Genomic DNA, 26,111 nt, shown 5'->3' on the forward strand with positions numbered 1-26,111 from the left:
TGGACAAGTCCTAGCTGGGTCCTTATTTCCATCATGTAACTTGTAAAAGAATTACAATACAGAAATACTTGGGTGATTAACGAAATAACGTAAATAATTAAACAAACAACACCCAAATCTTTCCATACAAAATCATATCTTTGTCATCAACTATGAATAATGTCATACCCCATAATCTATTAATCCATATGCCATTAGCAAATATGCGACAAGCCGACATGGTGCTCCTTTCTTGCACCGTTCATATGGTCATGAATGATACTTGCAACAATCAACAGGATAAGGGTAACTCAAATTTTAAAAACTCAAGGTGCACGAAACATGATTACGAGCCAGCCTGGGCCCCTCTTGCGATTGTTATGACTTATGATCATATTGTACAAAATATGAAGATGATAATATATCAGGTAGGAGGTTGCCATGTTCCTGGTCTAAATGAGGCACCTGATCCTGTTGGCTCTGCTGACCTGTAAACAAGTATGTTAAGCGCTTGATTGAAACTAAAAGAGGAAGGATGGCTCGAGGAGCAAATTGTAAGGGTTAGATATTGGGTGAAAGTAGGGGGAAGGGGGGTCAACATAAATCAGTCATGTTTAAATACGAATTATAATGGGATAGATCAAGCTGGATTGATGTCGCCCTCAAACACTTCATTAGGAGGATTACTTAGGAGGATATATCATTTCCGTATTCATAAATAACTAATATGTTAACTATGCTTAAATAATTACAATAATAATCTGGGCTTTTGAACGAAAACGATTTTAGAGATTCTATGAATTCACGTAAATTTTAGGCGACTTGCAGCCAGTATTGACCCGTTACCCTTTTAAATAAACTTTTTGTTTTGGCCTGCTTGAGAACAAACAAAACCCAAATCAACCCACTGATTAGTAATGGGTTGTAATTGCCACAGGTAACTGAAACCTTAGAGTTAGAAAAATCAAACCCACAAATTGATTATTAAGAATATGTGAAGGATTATATGATACATGAACAGGGGGTGCACTTACTCTGGCTTTTGTTCAGGGACTTCTTTCTCCTCTTGTTTCTTGGTACTCCTGTGTTCAAAAATTCAAACTAAATTAACATAAATGTAGCATTGACGAACCAAGGCCAATCATAGGTCGTTAGATCACTTGACTTACCACTTGCTACTTGTTGCTTCAGATTCTTCCCCAGACTGGTCAGCTTTATGAGAAAAAAGCATAAATTCAGTGAAAAATATTAGTCAAGTAAAATTTAGGCACTTGATCCCGAGGTATAGTTTCAACAAAGATGATTTAAACAGTTTGCTACTAAATTTTGATCTAACTGTGTTGATATATCCAATAAAAGTCTAGTTCAAGTCTTCAATATGTAAAGCCATTTGGTTAAAGGTGGCAAAATAGTGTGCTGGGTAATGGGTCGAAGCTATTTTTATCTGTTAGACCCATTTACTTTCCTATATTACCCATTAGAAATCAAACAACACCCAAATGACATTCATAAGTAAATGAGCTAAACTTTCCACCTCTCCTTGTGGTGCTTTAAACAAATGTTTTATGGCTATCAACTTAAGTGCTATTAAATTTATCTATGGTTTAAAAAGAGATACAGAATAATGAATCAGCACTTTACCTTCTGAGGAAACTGGGAGTTGTTGAATGAAACTTTTTAAATCTGGGCCATCACCTTTACCTGTCCAAATGTAAACAAGATGCATAAAGATAAGTTCTCGATCTGCATGTTTTTGTTTAAAGTTCCAAAATATAATGAAAGAAGTGAAAAGGAAAATGCAGCTTACCTATGCTTGTTATTTTACGACTACTGCCTTCTCTGGCTTTCCTTTCTTCCTCTTCCTTCTTGAGAACTTAATCATATAAGAGAAACCAATAATCAGGGCTTCCAAATGACATCGAGTAATAATAGATGGTAATTTGAATACGATCAAAACATTAACAACCAGATAATGACACTTACGGGCAACATTTTCTTTAACTCGTTGACGCCTTGCCTCCAGCATAGCCATCTCCTAAAAACAACATGATGAATTCTGTGAACAGCTAAAGAAGAAAAATCCAGAATACATCTTCACAGAACATATTTAGTTATGGGAAAAAAAGACATATATGCAATGTCTTGCAAAGAAGATCCGGTTGTATGTACGCTCTCCCTATTGACGTTAATTTTTTCTGGGGTTTAATAAATGCACAGCCTTTAATTCTTTATATTGCTAGAAATAAAGATCCATGTACTCAACCTAATCAAGGGCCGGGCTTTACCTCTGGCGTTGGAGCTATCTTACGCTGCCCATTCAGCCAACATATCCATTCAACTACAACACAAATCATAACAGTGTTTCAATAAGAATATAAGACAACATAAATCACGAATTCAAGATGGATAGCCCTTTTTCATTAAAACCTAAAGTCCTGAATATGCAAATAACATCATGCTTGTGCTGAAAAAAGAATTTTAATGATCCAAGATGCTTCAACTATCAATTCAATTGTAACAAATACGCTCGTGGCGCAGTGGGCAATCTTGCAGCGTACACACAACATATGGTGAAAAATTGATAACGAGTTACACGAATATTGTTGCAGGACATAAGTATAACTTCCCGTTAGTTATCTCTTACAACAGTTATAAACTTATAACTTCATAACTACATTTGGACAACTAGCAAAAGAATTCCTGAGAATAAGTAACTAAATGATGCTTGTAGTATAGGACTTACCAGGTATGGAGGTCGAATCAACTTCCCCTTTAAACTCCACCCACCGTTTCTCTTTCACTGTTGCATCAAAAGAGTATCATCATATAATAAAAAGTAATTCAACCGCCTCTGCAATATAATATCTAGCAACACCAAATGTTGACAAGTATCAGTCACATGTGACTCGTCTATCGAATTTCTAAACATACACCGTGTTTTTTTTTATCCTAACTACAATGAGCTCCTCGTTATCCGACGTAGTCTTTATATAATCATAAAATGTAACGTAAACGCTTCACATTTTCTTGTCACGGCAGCTACTACTTAACGAATATGCTCATGATTCTGCCTACATTTTGCTATTCTATGTATATGAATCTGGTAACCTCTTTAACATTTGATTTGATAAGTCATTTGCCACGTCATCATTTACATTAGATTTTACAAGTTAGATACACACAATAACAAAAAGCGATAAATTTGTATTAAGTATTTGTACTAGTTACACTTCATATAATAAACATGCTAATATAACTTAGATTATAATTCTAAAAATAAATAATTAACGAAAATTAAAAGAGAATGTTAAAAGAACGCACTTACTGATACCGTCGATCTGTTCAGTACGAACATAATATTGATTTCCGGATTTATCGGCTCCAATAAATGTCCGATTTCTGAACATCGCAGATAATCTTGACCATATTTTTGACATTTTTTCAGGCTTTAAGTTCACAGTCCTTTTGTGAAGAATTAAATTAGGGCAAAACAATCAAACAAATGGTGAAGATGATGATGAATAAGAAAGGGAAAAGAATATGGTAAAATGTTAAAAAACTACCCTAAGAATTTGATTAAACTACATAAACGATCCCTTATATTTTTAATGTATCAAAATATAATTTTTTGAGTCATTACTTCCAATTATAGCTCAATGGTTGAACACCCATTTTATATATTAGAGGTCTCGGGTTCGAGACATAAGAAAAATATATTTAAAGAATTTTCACAAATAAAGTCCTACAGTGAAACAGGTTTGAGTCTTGCAGAAGGGGTAAGGTGTTATCTCAATTAAATGGCGTGCCTTCGGACGGTTTAGTTGTAGGTGTATCCTTCTACTAGGTGTTAAGGGTAAGGGGAGCTCTTTTGCGCGGACCCGGTCAAGACAACATAATTCAGATGCTCAGTTGCGAGCAAATTATCGACATCTTTTTTAAAAAAATTACATGTAGTGGTGATACTAAAGAGGAAGATCGAGGAGGGGGGGGGGGGTTGACTCTCCCATTAAAATTTAAATTTTGTCATATACTTTAAATTTTTTCATAGCTTTTTAAAATTTTTCTATTGGTTTTTGACATTTTACCTCTTTTAATTTTATTTTTCTTGAATTTTCTAATTTTGTTTCTTTTGAAATTTTTTCTTTGTACGGCTTCTGATTATATGATATTATTTTAAGATGAAATACACATATAAGACAAAAATACCCTTACACAATCTACATTGCTAACAACTTATATCATATTTTGCTAAAGAAATTGCTAAAAAAAATTTAACCCTCAAACTAGTGCCGTCTCTAAGGATTTATGCACCTCGACCGAGAAAAAAAGAAAGACCCGAAGAACTGGTGCAGTAATTATAATTATATAAATTAAGATATAAAAACGATGATAAATATTATAGCAAATTGGTAGGTGAGCTTTTTTTTTGTTAAGTACTATTTTTTAATTTTTAGATAATTGTTAAAATTTGTAATGAGCTTAGTTAACAACATATATTTGTTATATATATAGATATAAAAAAATAATCGGACGCCCTAAAAATTCAGACCTTAACCGATCATCCACTTCGCCTTATGCCTAAGCCCCAATGCCTTAAACAACTCCCATAAATCCTACCCAATAATTTTCAATCATCTCACTTAAAAATACACTCGGCCATACCATCACCACCAACATAAGCTACACCGCCTACATATCCTTTTTTTCACCATAATCACTGCCACCACCATAAGGTACACCTCTAGACACCACACCACACCCCGATCGCAAGAGCCGTCGTCACCATCCCCATTTAGTTTTCATTAAACATATGCTTTTAGGATTTTAATCAAACTTTTTGCTTGATTTCGAGACGATTTGTTGATTGAGAATTTGGTTGTAGACACGTTCTCTAGTACACATGTATACATTTATACATCCATATATCGCGCGCATCTAATATTTGATCATCTTATTATTTGGGTATATTATTTAACAACAAGGTAGAAACTTCATCTTCCATATCTCTTTACCACAAAGACCACTAGTTCTGTACTGATGTAATTGGATGAACAACACGAGCCCTTCTGATATTTGAATCACATGCTTCAGATAACCTTACAGAAATATAACTGTTAAAAACAGCCAAGTATCTAGAAACTAAACAGTATGGCAGCTAACATTTATAGGTCTTTTGCAGTAATAAAACAACAGAAAATCAAAAGAAAATGGATTGGGACACGAGTGTCAATCTGATTGGCATTGTAGAGATCAATACAATCAATGACAAATCTTTTCAAATTAACTTCACAAGCTGATCGGACATATGTTGGATCACCATACACGTCCTGCATTCCACTGGCTTCCAAATTTAGTCGCAACTTAAACCTTGTCTCTCAATTCTCCTTTCAAAGCCAGAAAACAGTTTCAAAAACCCCAAGCATAACCAATGAACTTAAAAAGATTAAACAGAATAACTTGGTAACTTACTTTGCCTGGAAGGATTTTGCTGGTGTGAGGGCTGTAGGCGTCTGACGTGTCAAGAAGTGTGACAACGGATTCAATGGCATGGTGATGAGTTTGATAATGTCAGGCTCAGTTTTCGGGTTGTAGCTACCTTAACCCAAACCCTGTGCTGGAACAACTAGGGCTTGTGAAGCTAATATGTGTTTCCGAACCACAGACATTGTTGTTTGATGATCAAACACTTTTTTGTTTGCTATGACTGACATAAGATGATCCTAGTGGACTGATCACTGATGAGACCACTTCCTTACAAAATTATTCAAATATTTAATTTGACATGGTGCGGTTTAGTTTTGTTAACTGTTTAATATATAATAATTAGCAATTGGAATTGGAATTGGAATTGTACCTTTTGCTCCACCTGGAAGTGGGTTCTTGGCATCAGGTCTATAGGTGATGAATAATTTGACGGATAATGACTATAGAAAGGTAAGTAAGTGATTAAATCTCAATGCCGTCTTAGGTGTGTGCTTCTATCTTGTCATGATTTCATGTACACATTTGATGCGTAAATTTCTAGTATTCTTTTATTGATGAGTGTCAATAGTGGTTGCAACACTCACAGGGTGGGCTCAAGTCTGAGTACTTCAACAAGTTGGTGAAATAGATGGGGACAAGTTGGACCAATTACTCGGCAGCCCATACTTCATAAGTTGCCAGCATTAAGCTAATTAGTAATTAGTTACTCTTAAAAAAATTAAGGACGTTTACCTTAATGTTCCAACAATCCAATATACTAAAATAACAAAAGAGTTTATATTAAACAAGCAATGACCAAAGAGTATATAGTAAATAATAACGAAAGCGAATATATTTAATAACTCTGCTAATGAAATATAGTTACTCAGAGTCTCATACGCATACTTAATGTTGAACAATCGAATCAGTACCATAAGTAACATGAATATTATCAAATCGAATATATGAATATGTGATAGAAAGCTGTTGCAATTTTCAAGCAAAGGATAATGCACCGGCCGACCACTTAAACTGATGTACGTAAACTATAGATGCACTTCAATCTCCATGGTTTGCTTGGCAGCTCCAAAAGTCAGTAACTGTATGCTAAAAAAGGTTGCCATTCTCTCAATGATCTAGCAAAAGTAGTGTCTCTGTGGTCGGAACTCAGGGAGTTTACACATGAAATTCCGGAAATCACAATATCATCAAAGTGTTGTGAGCAGGGTTTATACACAGAAGTTACATATTGTTTACCAAACCCCGAGAACCTTTGAACTATGGGTTCACCACTCATCCTAAATCCATAAAACCTTTCAATTGATGCATCTGGTGCCTTAATAGTGAATAGCCTTCTAAATGAATTTTGAACACCAAGCTCCATTATCAGTACGGTGGCATGATCTTGTGTCTGCATAAATGCATGGGTTTCAAGCACAACAAGAGATTCCCTTAGCTTAGATATGTCCAAAAAAGAACATAAGTCTGCTAAATAGTGTGGTAGGTATATTTTTGTAAATACCTCACTTGTCATATCGAATGACATAATCATATTACGGAAGCCGTTAACAGAATTGACAGCATACCATTCATGTCCGATCCAATAGATAGAGCTATGTATAGTCCGAGAACTCAATAGATTTATGAGGAAGGTTAGTACCCAAACTTCTCCATAACCCTGTGCTTAATGTAAAGACCTCAACCTGCATGGGGATGCAACTTATAGCATCGGATTTATACCCAGTGATGCATATAATCTTGAGAAGCATAGGGTCGTTGGTGTGGGGAGAGACCCCGAAACCAATAACAGTTTTATATCTATATTTAATAAACAAAACATTAGGCACATCAATATGAACCGATTTTCTAATGGCAGGATTCCATAAAAGCACACTCTTTGTTCCGGGTGGGCTTGCAGGCGTAGTGTACAAGCAGATCAAGCCTTGAGAAGTTGTCGTAATTATCTTTTCTAATAAAGATTCACGGTGAATTATTTTAAGAGTCGTACCTATGTTGTGTTGGTGCGGGAAACTATCATCGTCCACAAATGAAACATATTTTTCTTCGGAATCGACATTTACCCTACAAAGGAGACGATGATTATGATGACGAGTGTGGAAACCAGCAATAAACTTGGGGCTGTCGATGACAGACTTCAACGGCTTCGAAACTGATCTGAATTTTATCAATGATTTCACATCTGAAATCCTTTCTATGATTTCCACTTGGACTTCCAATGGTATGTAACCAGACATTATTTTCATTTTGATTTGCATTTTTTGGGGGATAAAATATACGGCTTGGAAATTTTATTTTAGGGATTATAAATGTGAAGTGTTTTCTTTTCGTATAAATCTGGGCGATTATGGATTGTTTTCTTTTCGTGTGTGAGTCGATATTTGGGCTTTGGGCCAGAACAGATACAAAGACTGTGGGGAAACAAATAAGATTTAGATAATATCTCCATTGTTTTAATGTGATCATTAAATAAAATAAGCATAAAAAACTAAATATAAACCAAAATAGCATCATCAAACATTCGTAGGAGTGAAAAATATATATAACATAGTAAGCGTTAAATAAGATGGGAGATGCAACCATCGAAACATATCAAAGCAAGCGCATATGAAGTTAACTATACACATACCTGCTCATTATATGTCAATTACCAGACTGCTAGCCACACCTCAAAAAAGAAATGGACAACTAGAAGTAAATTATAACGAGTTTTATATTACTTTTTTGGACCCACATCCAGGAAACCCTGCCAACGGGACTATAAGAAACAGTTCGGCAAATTCCCTGCAAAAGCTAGACACAACAACAAAAATGGGCTTGAGATCCCAAAAATAAGCTGCTTGAAAGAACTTACACAGAGGCGCTTTAATAAGCTCCAAAAATGGGCTTATTGTGCTTCTATAAGCCAACAAGGAACAAACTAAACAGTCCCTAAGTGTGATTGTGGATATCACCTGCAAGTAGGAACGATTTCATCTTCCAAATCTCTTGACCACAAAGACCACTCTTTCTATACTAAAACAACCAAGTATTAAGAAAGCTGCAAAACTATACGGTATGGCAGCTAACGTATATAGGTGTTTTGCAGTTATAAAACAATAAAGAATCAAAGTAAACTTTGTAGCAACTTGAACCTTGTCTCTCAGTCCTCCTCCTTTCAAAGCCAGCAAACAGTTTCAAATACCCCAAGTAAAATAGCAACCATAACCAATAAACTTAATTAGATTAAACAGAACTATTTAGGCGTTTGACTTGTCAACTTCACTTCATAAATACTTCTGAGTTTTGAACTTTTGTTGGGGAATAAGAATGGATTTCTAGACCCACTACCCTTGGTGGATTAAGACTATACCTAAGTTGAATGGTTTGGTACCCATTCTTCAATCCTACACCTATATATTAAACAAACAATGTCATTTCCATAATCCATATTTAGATATCACCAAATTATTGAAGCGTTGTGAAGAAGTTTCATGGACAGAAGTTACATATCGTGTATCAAAATTGAAGAACCTTTCAATTATCGGTTCACCACTCTTTCGAAATCCATAAACCCTTGTAATTGTTGATGCATCTGGTGGCTTAATAGTGAATAGCTTTCTAAATGAATTTGGAACACCATGCTCCATTATCCATACGACCTGCTCTCGTGTCTTCTCAAATGTTACGGTTTGAAGCACAACAAGAGACTCCCCTAGCTTAGTTATGCCCAAAGAATAAAGGTATAAGCCTGCTAAATTGTCTGGTAGCGATATTTCTGTAAATTCCTCACTTGTCATATTGAATGACATAATCATATTACGGAACCCATTAACAGAATCAACAGCATGCCAATCATAGCCGATCCAATATATAAACCTATCTATAACTACATTATAGCACGAGAATTCAATAGATTTACGAGGCAAGTTGTAACACCCCGAGTTAGGCTCGAAATATTACCGAAAAGATATAGCGTATGCATGGGATTATCGTAGAACATGAACTATATGAATAAAAGGGATTTGGTGAATCCAACATTAAGCAAACAAGTACGTAACACATAATGCAAAATAAGGGGGCAAATGAATCCTGGATCCATGTAAGTCCAAGCCCAAGTTCTAGCATAAACATCAATCATCCGACACCTCTTGGATTCTCTTGGTAACCTGAAAAGTGTACTAAACAAGGTCAACACTAGGTTGGTGAGTTCGTAGGAAAGAATGAACAAGAACACATACCAATGTCAACCAATACAAATTAACATCAAACATGGTCTAAGATTTGCACACTTGTACCCAATGTCCCCATGTCGTCCATAATGTCCTCAAGTACTAAACATACCCATAAAATGTCATCAAGTACTTAAAGTACCCGTTTGTATTGTCATCATGCACCTCATTGTACTCAATTGCACATCATGTACCTCATTGTATTTAATTGCACATCATGCACCTCATTGTACTCAATTGCACATAAGTTGTTCATCCATGACCATCAATGTCCACACATAACCAAAACACCATGTGTATATACTTCGTACGATACTACTTTTGAAAGGCCTTTGATGCTTATATATAGGGTCACCCGTAGCCTTCCCACCACATCTCCAACCTTTCAAAGGCATTACCGTCCTCCATATATACACAACTAACCTATAACGACTCAACATACATATACAATAACCATACAACAAATCACATAATTGCACATATACAAAACCGTCACACAACATGTAAATCCATAAATCAATTAATGTCTCCATAACAACCATGTCCATCAATGACTCTCACATGTGTATTCACATAATGAACTACATATCAAGGTATTTAGAATACGCTAGTAAGCAAGAACAAGTAATAATGATATCAACAAGTATTCTAACAAGTCCTATGTTTTCACGTATGCACACATTGTCCATCAATTGTCCTCTTGCCCTCCATAATGTCATCACCCAAGACACTCAAACATATGCCCAATCAAGTCATGTCATCAATCAAGAATATCAAGCATATGCACAATTGAACTATGTCATAAATCAAGGAAAACTTATAATTGCACACTCAAACAAGTCAACGCACAAAAGTTGTACACTTTTCAGCCCGAATCTCAATTGAGTAGGGAGCTACGAAACTCACCTTGATCGGCAAAGAGACGTTAAGGTTGAGTTATAAACGTCCAATCGTCCCGCGTCCATAACCTATTAATGTACATAACATGTTTACAAATCAAGACTTTACATATGGTTTTTAACTAGTTCATCTTGGTTCTGATTTGTTCATCTTGGTTGTCACTAGTTCATCTTGGTTATGATTAGTTCATCTTGGTTGTGACTAGTTCATCATGTTTAGTATTAATTCATCTTGGTTCTGGAACTGTAACTAATGGTCGTTAAAAACTAACGGATCTTGGTTCTAATATGTTCATCTTGGTTCTGAACTGTTGTCAGAGTTAGTCCTCAAACTAACGACCGTTAAAACCTGCACCCATTTTGACCCAATATGCACCCAAGCTTCATTTTGACCTCAAAATCAATTAGAAGACACTTCCAAACTCTTTTCCAAGCATAAATGAACATAACCCACAACACAAACTCGATCTATAACATCTAATCTTGTCCAAATTCGTTCTTGACCCAAATAAAAACCCTAGGAAACCCTAATTCAACTCAAAAATCATTTTGACCATTTTGGAAGCGAATAATCATGTTACCAACACATTTTGGACAAAAACCTATCATGAAAAACTCTTTCATTTCACAATCTAAGACCAAGTTATACCCAATTTCATTCAAAACCCAAATTTTGACTCCAAAAACCCATTTTAACCCAAAAGTACTTAGGGTTGACCATAAACAAGATTAATAACATTAAATGATGATTTTGAGTTAGAAATTACTTACCAAATCTTCCACCCAAGATTCAAATCCGAAAATTTGCTAGATGAGTAGTTCTTGTACTTGAAATTGCCCAAATTTTTGATATGATATGAAGATGATGATATAAATGATAACTCTAACACAAATCTTGCTTGAAACAATTATTTTGATGTAAGAATTTTAGAGAGAGAGTGAATGTAAGTGTGTGTGTGTGTTCTTACAAGAGAATAGAGAGAGAAAGAGATAAGACAATTTTTATTGAGATAATTGACATAATAATTGACATAACATATATGAATGAGAAATGATATTTCTACAACAGAATTTAGCCATCTACAACAAATATACAAATTTTTATGCACAGAATACAACTGCATAATACAGGTATTGTTGTAGATGACTAAAATGTATTGTAGGAATATCATTTCCCTATATGAATTGATTGAGTTTTAAATGAATTTTTCATTGATATAACTTTCCAACTAAGATATTACACAAACAAAGATATTTACGGTCAAAGCCGAAAGAAAACGACTTAACCAGTGAAAATAAGACAATTAAAATGGGACGGGGGAATACTTAAGTACAGTTTTTCTAGAAACTTTTAGTTTCAGTCGGAATAAGTTTTTAAAAGCTTATTTTTTTTATATATAAAACATTAATATAAGCAAGAGAGAATGTGTATTATTCGTATTATAAAAGACTTTTAGAAAAATAAACTATTGCCAAAAAGTTTTTTAGTTTCAATAAAAATTTTAATAGAATAGTAATAACCTTGAAAAAAAAATCACCATTTATGTACGTTGTAAGAAAACATACTTTAGCTTTAATGTAATGTTCACAGTGCTCAAAAGGGATGTAGGCAGCCCTGTTGGTGTAAGTTATAACATTTCCAAATGATACTTTGGTGTAAGTGATCCACACAACCAAATGCTGCATCATCGGAAGATTTATCACTTTCATGTAAGTAATCAACACGTCAAGCATTTTCATGTGATGTTGCAGAATGTGATTAGGTAGTTAATAGCTTAACTAAGATGGGGACGACTGTACCTACAGAGCCGCTCCATCGCACGGTTCCTGGTTGTTTAATTATCCTTTTCATTGTTCAGTGCTGACTATTTAAGATTTATAGTTCACTGCTGACTATTGAAGGTTTATATTTCATATTCAGAGTTGACTATTCAGGATTTATTTCAAGTTATGTTCACACTTTTACTATCCTCCACAGATTTCTGGTCTATTAGCATTATTGCCACCATCAGCACCTTATTGCATTACGTAAGTACCTTTCTAGTTTTTGTTTATTGTACTACACCTAACTAGAAACTAGAAAGTATCAACCATCACTAAGAGGATGCCTTATGTCGTTCGTCCTCCATTCGTTATCCTCCCAGGGTAACACCGCGGGAGTGGACTCGTCCCTCATTCGTCCTATCCCCACTCGTTCCCCACGCACGAGTTGCTTGAGGTTTTTTTTTTCTTTTTTAAAACCAAACGGTTATATTTGAAGTTTTTGATTTTGACACAAATGACCCCTAAAACGGTTACAAACTTCAAATTTGAACTTTCAAAAGTTGGCAGTTTCGGTCCCTAACGGCTATTTTGCTTCATCAACAATATATACACCACCATTTAACTATATTTCTTCATCAAGAACACATATATTAGTCTACAATCAATCATAAAACATATACAAAACAACCATGTCAAACTTTAACAACCAACGATCCGGAAACTTCTTCAACGCGGCTCTAAACTACACACCCGCAAACTCATCCTCGGCACCACAAATATCGAACAACTCGCCGCCAACACCACAATATCCAACGTTTTCATCACCGGTGTCTCCAATGTAACCCATGATGCCAATTCCGAATGACTCCCGCTTTCATCAATATATTTAAAATTACTTCAATCAATTCTCACAACCGCAACAATAACCGATGTTTTGCCATGGTGGTTCATAGGCTTTCAACCCCCCATAGCCGACCCCACTGCCACAACCGCTCCAATTCTAACCCCAAACCCCACAACCAACCCACACTCGAACCATCCCGGCGTACCAGAGGAGGGAAAACAAAGACGATGGCTAGGCGCAAGAAGAATAAGGAACAAATGGAAGCAATGGAAACCACCACTCAAGACAAGGCGAATTGGACCAAGTTAGAAATGAAAATTCTAACCGAATGTTGGATCGATGCTTCTGAGGATCTGGTCGTTGGCAAGGACCACGATAGCGATTGTTTTGAAGAAAAATCATTAAGAACTACAATGCTCGAGCATCCATTCAACGTCCGCCGAATAAATTGTCGGGAAAATGGAGAAATATCAGGGAAAAAGTGTCAAAGTTCAACGCGATATGGTCAACTTATGATTTGAATCGAGAGAGTGGTGAGGATGACAATCAAGTCATAGGACAAGCACGATCGGAGTTTTTCAAGCAAAACAAGTGTCATTTTAATATGTATGAAAGTTGGAAGCTTTTGAAAGAAAGGCCGAAGTTTCTTCAAGTCTCGGGTGTGGATGTGATGGGTCGAAGTATGGAGAAAAGACGAGTCAACATCGATATAAATGATAGTGATGAGAAGCCACTCGACCCTATTGATCTTTCGGAGTTGGACACTTTTGGCCGTGACCCGTTCGTGGCCCCTACTAGGTCAAAGACGCCCCGAACCTCGGGTGCATCTGATGTGGGGTGGTCTCGGTCATTGGCTTTGGACCTAGCCGCTCGGCTCGACAGGATTGGAAGCTCTAAATAAGACCTTATGGAGGAACAACGTCAATCTCTTGCCATGATTTGTGAGAAGGAAAAAAAAAACGCACCATGTACTCGACTCTAGCATTTATGGGTGAAACCGAGTGTGACGATGAAGGAAAGGAGTTAATCGCACTTGCGAAAAAGAAGTTGATTGCTGAGTATAGCCCGTTTGTTCGTGGTCCCGAAAACTAGTTTGTTTTTTTTTTAAGTATTTAGGAATGTGTTTTTTTTAATTATATTTTCGGGGTTCTTATTTTTTTTAATGTTGTATCGTATTTTATTTTTAATTATAATGAATTGTGTGTGTTTTATTTAGTTTTGTTAAATATTGGGGGATTGAAAGTGTAAAGTTGGATATGATTTAGAATTAAAAAAAAATGTGGATCCAACACTAGTCCTAGTATAAGATTGGATTTAAGACGAATAATCATTGGATGATTTTTTTCTGATGTGGCGCTGACTACGATCAGTCCTCTTGAGGTTGAGTCTTGGTATAAGGCACCCCCTAAATTATTTAGTGACAAGGAGACTTTTTTTTTTATCACAAGAGGTCAGAAGTTTGAATTATATCTTAAGTATATTTAAGGTGACTATATGATGGGTTTGTGTGAGATTTCCCTTTCAGGTTTCTCAAGGTGATATGGTTTCTCATTGAGAAGTTTAAATTAGGGATCAGTTTGGTGATGACGCTTTTTACCTCGGGCCGAGTTAAAAAACTTCGACATTTGAGTATTTCACAAATTTATAAAGAAAAAAAAAATCTATTTTGAATAACAGTCTGGAGTAGGTTCAGATGTTACTTTATAAATACGTTTGTTTAATTTAAATTTAAAGTCGACTTTTCATGTATGTCAGCATGTTACACACCTTTCTCATTTGTCTTTTAAAAAAGGTATCTGTCAATATGTTTGGACGTTCGCTCACTTATCTACAAACCAATCACTTTGTCTAGCAATACCAAATCACATTTTTCACAACATAAAATTCCAAAAACCAGATAACACTGCTTGATTTAGTTGTACGCTAGATAGTCATAGTACATAAAATACACGTCTCCTATTTATATATTATGCTAATGCTAATGCTAATAGACCACTTCTATACATATATGTTTATGATTTTGCCCCCACTCATATAGTCTTATCAACAATGCCCCGACTTCATCTAGCAAATATCAGCCGTATATTTAACCCAACGGCACTCTTGGCTTACCGAAAAACTACAATAGTTGCCGATGTGGCACAAAATCTATCATACTTGGATTCCATCCATTCTGATATCGACTCCTACTTGAAAAAAACAATCACAATCCGTGAACCTTTATCGGTTTTCGAACCAATGCACCATTTGACTTTTGCTACACCAAAAACAACGGCATCTGCTCTGTGTGTCGCCGCTTGTGAGCTAGTTGGCGGCAACAGAGAAGATGCTATTGTGGCTGCGTCAGCAATTCACTTGATGCATGCGGCCATGTATGCCCATGAGCATCTCTTGATAAAGGGCCGAGTTGGGCCCAAAGACATAATCCCACACCAGTTTGGCCCAAACATTGAGCTTCTCATTGGTGATGGGATTTTGCCTTTTGGATTTGAGTTACTTGCTGGGTGTAACTCAGCAAGTAACAATTCTGAGAAGATATTAAGGGTGATCATAGAAATTACCCGTGCTATGGGCGCCGAAGGAATGATCGACGACAATCAAGAAATAGACCCGTTGATTAGACAACCATCTCGACAACTCCACGGGTGTGGGGCGAAGTGTGGAGCCATATTGGGAGGTGGGAACGATGAAGAGATCGAACGGTTGAAAAGATATGGGGTCTGTATAGGAAAGATTCAACGATTATTAAGTGAAATGGAATGGAATGAAAGAATCAAAGTGGAATCGATAGAGAAATTGAAGGTTTTGGCTCTACAAGAGTTGGAAAACTTCGATAGTAAAAAGGTTGAACAAATTTCCAGCATTATTGGAGTCTAAAAGTCACTTTCTCCATATTTTTTAAGGCCTTGTTTGCTTTATTTATGTTATGCACTAAATCTGTGTTATTGTTTTTGTTCAGGAACATGTATCACATGATTGTAAATGTACAAATCTGGTAATATATCTATTATCGTAAAAGTTAAAACACATATTCTAGAATTACTTTACAGCTGTAAAATATAGCTAAAGGATTAAATAATACTTTCCATATATCTTCTTAAATATCCTCGTGACAATATAATCTATACTCCTTATCTTTTATATAAATAAAATAAAATTTTAATGACATCATGATTTTTTAAATAATGTTTAGTTGTCATTATTACATTTATTTCTATCAATTATATCTTTTTTATTTTCTTGATTTATGACATCATTCTATAAAAAGTTTAAATTATTTTTTAATAGATCTTGATATCTTTCATTTTTAGCTTAAGTCCAATGTAAAATAACATGTAATTATCTAAATTTTTTTTAAACGACTATATGTCAATTTTTAAATATAATATCACCATCTATTTTCGTCTTAATATTATCAATCAGCCTATCTATATTAAATAATAAAAAAGTTGTTATAAAATTATCATTTTAAAAAAATTAAAATAGCTTAATTGTCATCTCTAAATTCTTATTAAAGTTAAGTTTTTTTTGTTTAATTTTCTTATAATATTATAAGCACTTTCCTTCTTTAAGTTTATATAATTTTTATTTTTGTTATTTATGATGCTCTTTTCTATATATAAAAAAATAAGTTTTTGTTTTCCTTTGAAAACTCTAATATTTTATACATGGTCTTTTAAATTTTCATCATATAAATTGTTTTATCATAATAGATTTTTAAATTACCTGCATATTATGCAGGTTAATAAGCTAAATATACATTCGAAATATAAAATATACTATTTTGAGATTATGAATATGGTTGAACTATCTCATATTTCTTAAATATCGACATAACTTAATATTACAAAAGTTTTATTTATAAGCCCGGGTTGAACCCGGGTTAATTGACTAGTTAAAAAGAATAGACCCCCTGTTGAAAGTTACAGGGGGAAAATGTCAGAATTGCCCTCCATTAAAACAATACCTCAAAAATATGATACAACCTCACTCTAAATGAAACAAAAATACCATTAGTCCTTCAACCTTTAAAATAACTATACTAACCATTATATTAATTAGATTTACATAATAGCCCACACTACTTGTCGACACCACCGTCAGTCGCCACCACCACCGGTCACCATCGCATTGTGGCCACGCCGCCGCATTTGCGCAAATACCATGCTAGTAAACGTAATGCAATTAAAAGATACATTAAGAGAAAGAGTTAATGTATTATATTTGACATCAAATGAAAATATTAGAAAGATTATTTAAAAAAACTGTTAGAACTTAGAAAGATATATATAATATTACTGGGGTGGGTTAATAGAGGATCATTTCTTAAATTAAGACCATTAAGATCAAATCTTAACTATTCATTTTTCCCTCTCCTCAAATCTTAAATGCCGTTTCCAGAATCCGGTGACATCTCCGGCGATGATGACATTTTCAGCGAAGGCGGCGACATCTACGGCGACAATTCCAACGAGAATCAGTTTTGTTTTCCGGTGGATATGGTACGGTCGTTGCTCTTATCCGTTCTAAAGGGGTTGTCACCGGACGCATATGAGAATCGTATGGATTTGATGATCGGCAATCCAATAGATGGTGGTGGTTGGATACGCTACGGGATCCGCCCTTGCGGTTGCCGGCGCCGTGGACAGAAGGGAAGAGAGAGACAGTGGATCACGATGGTTGTAGTGGTCGCCGTCGCCGGAAGATTATGGTCATGGTTAGAGATGATGGTGGTAGCCGGAGAGGAAGAAAGAGGGAGGATAGGGAGTGAGAACAAATAAATTGTTGAAATTTGAGGAGAAAAAAAAATGAAAAGTTGAGATTTGGTCATAATGATTTTAATTTAAAAGATAGTTCAAATGTATGATCACTCATAACTAAATATATTAATTCCTTTAAAAAACTTCTTTTCATATACGACCACATTTCTCTAATCTTTACAATCCAAGTCATCATGGGTTATTATAAAATAGAAGTGATATTCGTACAACAAATTTTTATAATTGTATCACAATGTACAAACCATATAACTAACTGTATAAGTTAATACTGTACAGTTGTGGTACATCTATTAAAAATAGTGGTACGGATATCACTTCCCATTATAAAAACTTATAAGACCATATCAAATGATATTTTTATCTTTAAACATAGAGATGATCCAAGTTGTCTAACTATTGATTGGCTTCAACAATTAGCTAGAGATGGTCTAACAATAATTGTTTATTTATGTAACTAAATAGGGATAATGACCTGTGGATGTAGTGAACTATGACAAAATGTCTATGTTATGTATTGATCTAATCGGGGGTCTATGTTATGTAACGAACTTACCAAAACTGTCTAAGTGATGCATGTTACCAGGTAATTTATAAGTAGCCGGTTACCATCAATTTTTTTAAAACTTTTATGGCTAGATAAATAAAAATTTTAACATAATAATATAGTATATCATCATCCCCATCCTCGACATCACCACTTCAACCCCCCTACCCAATTTCCTACAAGAAATGATGATACAAGACCTCACAACAAAGATGATCAAAAAGGGCTCCATTATCTATTTTGTTGTCCCCATTCATATAAATGGAAGTGTGAAACACACAAAACCCATTTGTATTAGAAATAGATCTAACCCCAGTATCCAATGATTCATAAGTATAATCTGAATCAAGAGATTTAATCAAGAAAACAAGATACAACAAATATACCAACAAGATAGATCATCATCTTCTTCACTTGGATATTCTAATCGGAGTAGTAGTAGTCGGGATAAACTACAAAAATGGTCGGCAGTGCCTGGGTTTTGAGGAAAGAGGGTTATTGTAGAGATTGGATCAATTCATAAATGAAACAGAATCAAAGAGTAAGGTTTTTCTAACATGGGTGAAATTGGGCGTCGTAAGTGACGATTCTTCTTGTCTGGAAGTGGGATGATAGTTGATGGTGCTAAACTTCTGAGAAGATGGGTGGTAGACTCGTAGTATGGCCTATATATCGTGAAAGATTGAATCTTTTTTCTCTTAGCAAAACCTAATGGTGGGCTGTGAACGGCGGCGGCCGGAATGGCGGAGTTAGCCGAAAAACATAAACCCACAAGATGATGATGATATCAGCTTCGAAACCATCACCATTGTTTGTGTAATTTTATGAGAATAAGAATAAAAACTAAAGGGAAAAAATTGATGACCAACTTCAGCCTGTAACATGCATCACTTAGACAGTTTTGGTAAGTTTGTTACATAAAATAGACCCCCGATTAGATCAATACATAACATAGACATTTTGTTATAGTTCACTACATTCACAGGTCATTAAAAATAAAGAGGAAAAAATTGATGACCGGCTTTAGCCTGTAACATGCATCATTTAGACAATTTTGGTAAGTTTGTTACATAACATAGACCCACGATTAGATCAATACATAACATAGACATTTTGTCATAGTTCACTACATTCACAGGTCATTATCCCAACTAAATAAAAAGATTATTAGTTTATTTTCATTCATTTAACCAAAGCTGGACTACACAAAATCTGTGTCGGTGTGTCTTTTTTTCTTTACAAAAATATATTTATATAAATATATACATAATATAATATATATGCAACACAAAGGCCACCTCATTTCATTTGACACCTGACATTTGACAACTGCTTTCAAGCCCACTTATCTTCACTTGTCTGAACATCTGAAACCAATAAAGCCCACATCTTAATACTATAGATCGTCAATCAGGGCATTAAAAAAGATTGAACTTTTAACACATTTAAGTGGAATTACGACATGGGGTTGTGTTTAAATTAGCTTAATTTGGATTTAATAAAAAAAACCCATAATTTATAATTATGGGTTGGAAGAATAGAGGTGGAGCAGAGTTGAATTCAAGAAATTTTGTGTCAAGAAAATTGACTGTGCTTTTGTGTGTCAGTTGCTTCTTGGCTGGAATGTTGTTCACTGACAGGTTTTATATCATAAAGATTAGTACTTTTTTCGAATTAGAATTTTTATTTATTGTGCATTGTGTGTATTTAGTTTTAATGGATACGTGATATTGTATAATTATGTTGCATTTTGGTTCTTGTATCTTAAAATAGTTAATTTTGAGCCTAGAATATATAATTAGAATGTACTTCCCTAATCTTGGATTAAGGAGTGTTTGTGATTGTATATTTAAAAATGCTTATTCTTTAAATAAACAGATAAGCAGTTGTTTGGCATTGCTTATCTGTTTAAGAAAACAAGCAATAGCACTTAAATAAGCACTTCTAAATACTCACTACAGGTTGATGTTATGTTATTTTTAGTATGTCTCTTTGTGAAATCTTTTCCCAAAGTTTCGGGTTTTTGTGCAATATGTTTGGTTTGTTCTTGTTGATATATTTAGACTTAGTGAACTTTATGTAAATCTTGGAAATGTGTAAGATTGATCTTCTAATGTAATTTAAACTTTAAAGGGAAAACAATGCTATTGGAATCAGGAGAAAGGAACCCGCTTAAATTTTGTGCTATTTAGAAGAAAAATTAAGTTTATTAAGCTACATTTAAATGCCCCCAAGAATGAAAAGTGTAGTCAAGTTTATGCCCTTTGTAGACATATAGAAAGTGATGCAAATTGATTTCTTTGTGGTGATAGAATGTGGACCGTACCTGAAGCTAAAGACATATCAAGACAGAGGGGAACCAAAGCTAATAAGCTCAGGTTATCGACAGACGGTTGTGATACAAACTCGGTGAGTAGCTATGCATATAAGCATGATCACTTGAATTTTTTTTATTAAGTAGTGAAATTAACAAATTTGGAATCTTTGTTTTCAAAATAAGAACTCAAGAAGGAATTCCAAAGACATAATCGGGGAAGTTTCAAAGACGCATAATGCCGTCCAGTAAGCTTAGTTGTGTATCTTTTTATAATATTCTATTATCCTATGTTCCACAAAAACATGTTCATGTTAATATGCTGTTGATGCAGAACATTAGACAAAACAATTTCAAATTTGGAGATGGAATTAGCAGCAGCAAGAGCTATACAAGATTCTATAGCTACAGGATCCCCAATGTCGGACAATCTAATGCTAACAGAACCCGTCAAAAAAAGAAAATATCTAATGGTTATCGGTATCAATACTGCTTTTAGTAGCCGAAGAAGACGAGACTCGGTTCGTGCTACTTGGATGCCTCAAGGTGATCGTCGCTTGTGCAATTTCTGGTTACAACATGGATGGGTCAAGCAGGGTGGATAATAGGTCAAAATGGTTTGCTTTTTGGTATGGGTTGCTGGGTTGGGCTGACCCACGATACTTCTTTTTCTTTCAACGTTTTTAGAAGAAAATAGCTTGTAAAGTATGATTACAGAACTTATGTTAATTTAATTAACTGTTTTTAATTTATTAATTATCTATATCTATATATGAATAAAACGACTTGGCAGGTCTTATTGATTAAAAAGACACTTGTTACGACCTCCAACCCGCTCTTTTTAGCTCTTTTGACGACCCGTACTAGACGAACCATAAATGGAACTAACCTATTCATTTGTAAATAGGTTGACATTAACACCTCCCACCTGTAATATTATATCATCTGATTCTTTAAGTTCATTTTTTATCATCAATTCAGGTGATAAGCTAAAAAAGTTTGAGGAAGAAAAAGGTATAGTGATGCGATTTGTTATAGGTCACAGGTAAGCGGAACATCTTTAACCATCATATGAGTATTAATCTAGTTTTTTAAGAATACAACTAATATCTAGTGAACTATCTATGTGCAGTGCTACATCAGGTGGTATTCTTGACAGAGCTATCGAAGCAGAAGAAAAGAAGCATGGAGATTTCTTGAGGCTGGAGCATATCGAGGGGTACCTTGAACTGTCAGCAAAAACAAAAACGTATTTTACGACGGCCGTTGCTCTGTGGGATGCAGATTTCTATGTCAAAGTTGATGATGATGTACATGTAAATATAGGTAATTATATCAAATAAATGCACAAGGCACTTTTGCTTTCCTAAACATTTGTCACTTACGAAGTTAGAATGTTAAATGAAGGTACACTTGGAGCAACATTAAGCAGATATAAGTCAAAAACCTCGTGTGTATGTTGGATGCATGAAATCTGGTCCTGTTCTTGCTCGGAAGTAAGCCAAACCTCTTAATTTTGGTTTAAGGTGTTGCTGTTTTCAGCAGGCCCTGGGTTTTTTGTGGGTGGGTGGGGTGGGGTTTTGATGTCTGTGAGGGAGATGAGTGACATGTTAAAACGAATTTGATTAATATGGGTTGAGTGAATGCGGTAATTATCATACAATGCTCCAACTTTATCCTATTTTATTGCAATAGTTTAGTTGCTAAGGCAATGACAATCTATTTGTTATCTAAGAATCCCTTATAGAGTTTAGCATCATTCCATAGTCCCTTGAATTTTAAGAATGGAAATTACCTTTATGCCCTAATAAGTCGCTACCAAGTTCAATGGAAATAGTTTTCTTTAAACTAACTAATACAAGAATCATTGAAAGATTATATGTATAACAGCCTGTCTTAATTGCCCACAAGTTGTGCTTTTGGCTGATTAAATGAAGTTATCCTCTATTGTGTTATCTCTAACAGGTCAAATGATTAAGTAAATAAATCTAAAATATAAATGTTGTGTTTTTCATACATACAACCTCCCAAATCACTTTATTCTAAAACTTGGATTATTATTTTAATATTAAAGTTGTAGTACATTTTTGCCGAATTAATTTTCAACATAAGCTGGAAAAATGCTCGACCAAACCCAAACTCTTTTGAATGCACTGCAAGTTTTCATTTGAAGATTATCAGACTTGCCCTATATGTCCATTTCGCAAACCTGTTATCATTTAGCTAAATCTTTTAGCTCTAGACATTTGACGTGTTCATATTTTAATACTTATCACTTGTATAGGTTGAAATTCCACCTGTACTTTGGTTTCTAACTTTCCTGATCTGTGATCAGAGGGGTGAGATATTTTGAACCTGAACACTGGAAATTCGGCGTGGAAGGAAACAAGTATTTCCGTCATGCTACAGGACAATTATATGCCATCTCAAAAGATTTGGCTACTTACATCTCGATAAACCAGTAAGTACCAACATTTTTATTACCATCCTAGTGTTTACCATGTCATAACGCGAGCTTTTGGATAATTCTAGATACGTGCTACACAAATATGCCAACGAGGATGTCTCATTGGGATCATGGTTTATTGGACTGGATGTGGAACATATTGACGATAGAAGGATGTGCTGTGGAACACCACCAGGTAATAATAAAAGTATAAATATATTTATTTTGAAACAGCATAGTTTCTATTTTCAAGTTAAAAGATTTATTATCTTTATAACCTGAAGTTGAACAAAAGAATGTTGACGGGTCGGCTCAAGCGAATCCAATTTTCTTTTACTCTTACTTAGAAGTACATGTTATAACGCCAACCCGTTTGACCTGTTGCCCAACCTGCTTATTTTACCATCTCTGATTATTATTTACATGTTGTAGATTGCGAGTGGAAGGCTCAAGCGGGGAACCTATGTGTGGCGTCTTTTGACTGGAGTTGCAGCGGGATTTGCAGGTCAGCTGATAGAATCAAGGAGGTTCACAAGCTGTGTGGGGAAGACGTGAGTAGTGCTCTATGGAATGCATCTTTCTAACAAGGAAAACCCTTTGTGACATGATGCTCATATGTCTGTTATATATCGAGACATAGTTAGAAGATAGAGGTTGTGTGGACAGGGGTTCTGCTCCATTTTAGCTCATGAGAAAGATACCCCTTGTCGGAGCAACATATATAGAGTTAGAATATATATCTTAAAACTTATGAAGTTAACCAACCATTTTGGTTTTAGAAATGTTAGTAAAGCTTGTTCAGAGTTTCGATACAAACACAAGCTAGTTTGATGGGTGCAAATGTGCAATATGTATTAGGTAGATGCCATGGTGCCATATTAGTTAGAAGTTTGAGATTACTAGATTAGTATATACAGCTCAAGCAATCTTTTTCATATTAGTATTGATGATGTTCAGGTTTGAGCTCATCATTACATCACATGTACATAGGGCATAGGGTACATAGGGCATAGGGGGTTTCAAGTTATGATCATTTGGCCGGCTTACGTTGGTCTAAACTTTTGGCGAGTCTGGTGCCAAAAGACTTTGAACCCGACCAGTCAAGCTAACCAGTGGCATAATTAATACATCATGCTGACATTTCCACTGGGTCAATTAAGTAAAAGTTGGTAGTCTTTGTTAACCAAAAAGTCTTGTAAAATTTAGTGCTTCAAGCTAGTCTTCAGACTCTAACTCGTTATTTTATTACTTTCTCATAATTCGCAAATATGAAACACTTGTAATATCAAAAAATGTTGGCTTGGCTTTTGGATCCAAAAGAGGCACTCAAAGAATGAGGAAGAAGAAACCGGCTTTTTGATTCGAAATGTAATTGATTGACCAAAAGCGTTGAATAGGAGTAAAGATGTATATTTTGGAAAAAATAAATAAATTTAAATACTAGAAAATCCAAAATCTAATTTAAAATTAAGAGAACAAAATAATAGGAAATACGAGTAATAAGTAATTAAAATTTCCAGAAGTAAAATAACCGACATGCAGCACATTTTCATTGACACCAATAATATAAAAATGTAGAAAACAAATTGAGCACAGCTGCTTATATACGCCACTCATTAGTAAAACCAAACCAATATTTTAGCACATCTCCATTGACCAACATTAATTCTTAACACGCATTTGTTGAGTTTGACGATTATTTGTTTAACAATATATTCTCTACGGCGTGTGTTCACACACAACATATATACGAAAAGAGACCATAAATACAACGATCATTTCACAAGCAAAAAATTGTCAAAGGGACAACTTATATACGTACATACATATAAGTGCATTCTAAATATTATAGTTCATAGATAGATATATATGGCTTCTATGTTCAATTTCTTGAGCTGCTTTTCAGAAACATCACCAAGCAGTAAGTTTGTTTGCGATGGAGATGTATGTGTTTTGAGAAAAAGCATATCGAGACGTCGTGGTGGGAACGTTAATTTGAACAAGAATCAAAAGAAACAACGAAGCCTTAGGATTCCGTTTGTTCGATCCACAAAAGGCTAGTTATTTTATCATGTAGCATAATGGATTCATGGTATTTTAAGTTCTTCAAGATTTTCATCTATATATATATATATAACTTTATATATATATATACAGATTGATCACTTGTATAGATGAGTATGTAATTGTGTTTAATATATACAAGTTTTTGAAAGTGCATCATATATGTGTCTTCTATAGTTCTATATTTTTATATATGTTCTTTCTAAATTCGATTTACTTGCTTATGATATAATATGATGTTTTTTAATGAATGAGAGATGATATAATAATAACTTGAAATACTTAAAAGTCATATTTATCGATCGATGCATGCGCTAATTCTCTTTTCTCGTAGTGTTTCTTGACTTTGTGATCATGTGTAATATGGTTTTAGGAGAATTATTACAAGGGGAATTAATTGTACAGAATATGTTACTATATATGGATGAGTTGCAGCATAAAATTATATGGAGTTATTATTCATATAGTTGAATCATTCATGGCATGGAGCCATTTATTATTAGGGTGGGGAGAGCTTTCCCACTCCTCCCCTCCCCTTCCCTTCCTGATTTTTCTTCTCCTCTCCTCCCCTCCCCTAATGTTAGGAGCACCTCGTCACCCCCTCCCCTCCCCACCCTTTTCTATTTAATTTAATTTCTATTTATATTTAATTACTAAATTATTAAACTTTTTATTTAATAAATTAAAGTACAATTAAAAAAATATAAACACTACAAAATCAAACATTTTATTAAAAAAAATATAAAATTTTAAAACATTACAAAATTAAAACAATTTTAAAGTA

The 26,111-nt window shown here is 34.6% G+C and overlaps 3 protein-coding genes, 1 long non-coding RNA gene and 1 pseudogene across 6 annotated transcripts; 2 read left to right on the forward strand and 3 right to left on the reverse strand.

Moving 5' to 3' along the window:
- LOC122600534 lies at positions 1-3,484 on the reverse strand. 2 transcript variants are annotated; one of them, XM_043773263.1, is made up of 9 exons: positions 3,305-3,484; positions 2,723-2,779; positions 2,265-2,317; positions 1,963-2,014; positions 1,787-1,852; positions 1,621-1,680; positions 1,149-1,191; positions 1,014-1,061; positions 1-467 (listed from the first exon to the last, which is right to left on the reverse strand). In XM_043773263.1, the coding sequence occupies exons 1-9, from the start codon at positions 3,414-3,416 to the stop codon at positions 404-406; spliced, it is 555 nt and encodes a 184-aa protein (XP_043629198.1). In that variant the 5' UTR covers positions 3,417-3,484; the 3' UTR covers positions 1-403. The 2 variants fall into 2 exon arrangements, with proteins under 2 accessions (XP_043629198.1, XP_043629199.1); XM_043773264.1 differs by having other exon boundaries at positions 3,301-3,433.
- A 1,538-nt stretch (positions 3,485-5,022) lies between these two features.
- Positions 5,023-5,954, reverse strand: LOC122602415. Of its 2 annotated transcripts, XR_006324252.1 has the most exons (3): positions 5,834-5,954; positions 5,449-5,726; positions 5,023-5,363 (listed from the first exon to the last, which is right to left on the reverse strand). It is a non-coding gene; the product is annotated as an uncharacterized LOC122602415 (long non-coding RNA). The 2 variants fall into 2 exon arrangements; XR_006324251.1 differs by lacking the exon at positions 5,834-5,954 and having other exon boundaries at positions 5,449-5,801.
- A 1,101-nt stretch (positions 5,955-7,055) lies between these two features.
- LOC122601599 lies at positions 7,056-7,697 on the reverse strand. The gene has a single exon (XM_043774349.1). The coding sequence runs from the start codon at positions 7,695-7,697 to the stop codon at positions 7,056-7,058; it is 642 nt and encodes a 213-aa protein (XP_043630284.1).
- A 7,449-nt stretch (positions 7,698-15,146) lies between these two features.
- Positions 15,147-16,207, forward strand: LOC122600060 (geranylgeranyl pyrophosphate synthase, chloroplastic/chromoplastic-like). The gene has a single exon (XM_043772711.1). It carries the CDS (start codon positions 15,228-15,230, stop codon positions 16,053-16,055), a length of 828 nt encoding a protein of 275 aa, XP_043628646.1. The 5' UTR covers positions 15,147-15,227; the 3' UTR covers positions 16,056-16,207.
- A 3,613-nt stretch (positions 16,208-19,820) lies between these two features.
- LOC122599350 lies at positions 19,821-24,079 on the forward strand (annotated as a pseudogene).
- The last annotated feature ends 2,032 nt before the right edge of the window (positions 24,080-26,111 follow it).

Source organism: Erigeron canadensis, chromosome 5 (genome assembly GCF_010389155.1).
Source record: "Erigeron canadensis isolate Cc75 chromosome 5, C_canadensis_v1, whole genome shotgun sequence".
Classification (NCBI taxonomy): Eukaryota; Viridiplantae; Streptophyta; class Magnoliopsida; order Asterales; family Asteraceae; genus Erigeron; species Erigeron canadensis.

Bases quoted from the DNA above. Each gene is read 5' to 3' on its own strand.
- LOC122600534 (XM_043773263.1), bottom strand. From the start codon at position 3,416: ATGTCAAAAATATGGTCAAGATTATCTGCGATGTTCAGAAATCGGACA. The intron at 2,015-2,264 runs GTAAAGCCCGGC...TGTTGTTTTTAG, and splicing joins AGATAGCTCCAACGCCAGAG to GAGATGGCTATGCTGGAGGC. The intron at 1,853-1,962 runs GTAAGTGTCATT...TATATGATTAAG, and splicing joins AGTTAAAGAAAATGTTGCCC to TTCTCAAGAAGGAAGAGGAA.
- LOC122601599 (XM_043774349.1), bottom strand. From the start codon at position 7,697: ATGTCTGGTTACATACCATTGGAAGTCCAAGTGGAAATCATAGAAAGG.
- LOC122600060 (XM_043772711.1), top strand. From the start codon at position 15,228: ATGCCCCGACTTCATCTAGCAAATATCAGCCGTATATTTAACCCAACG.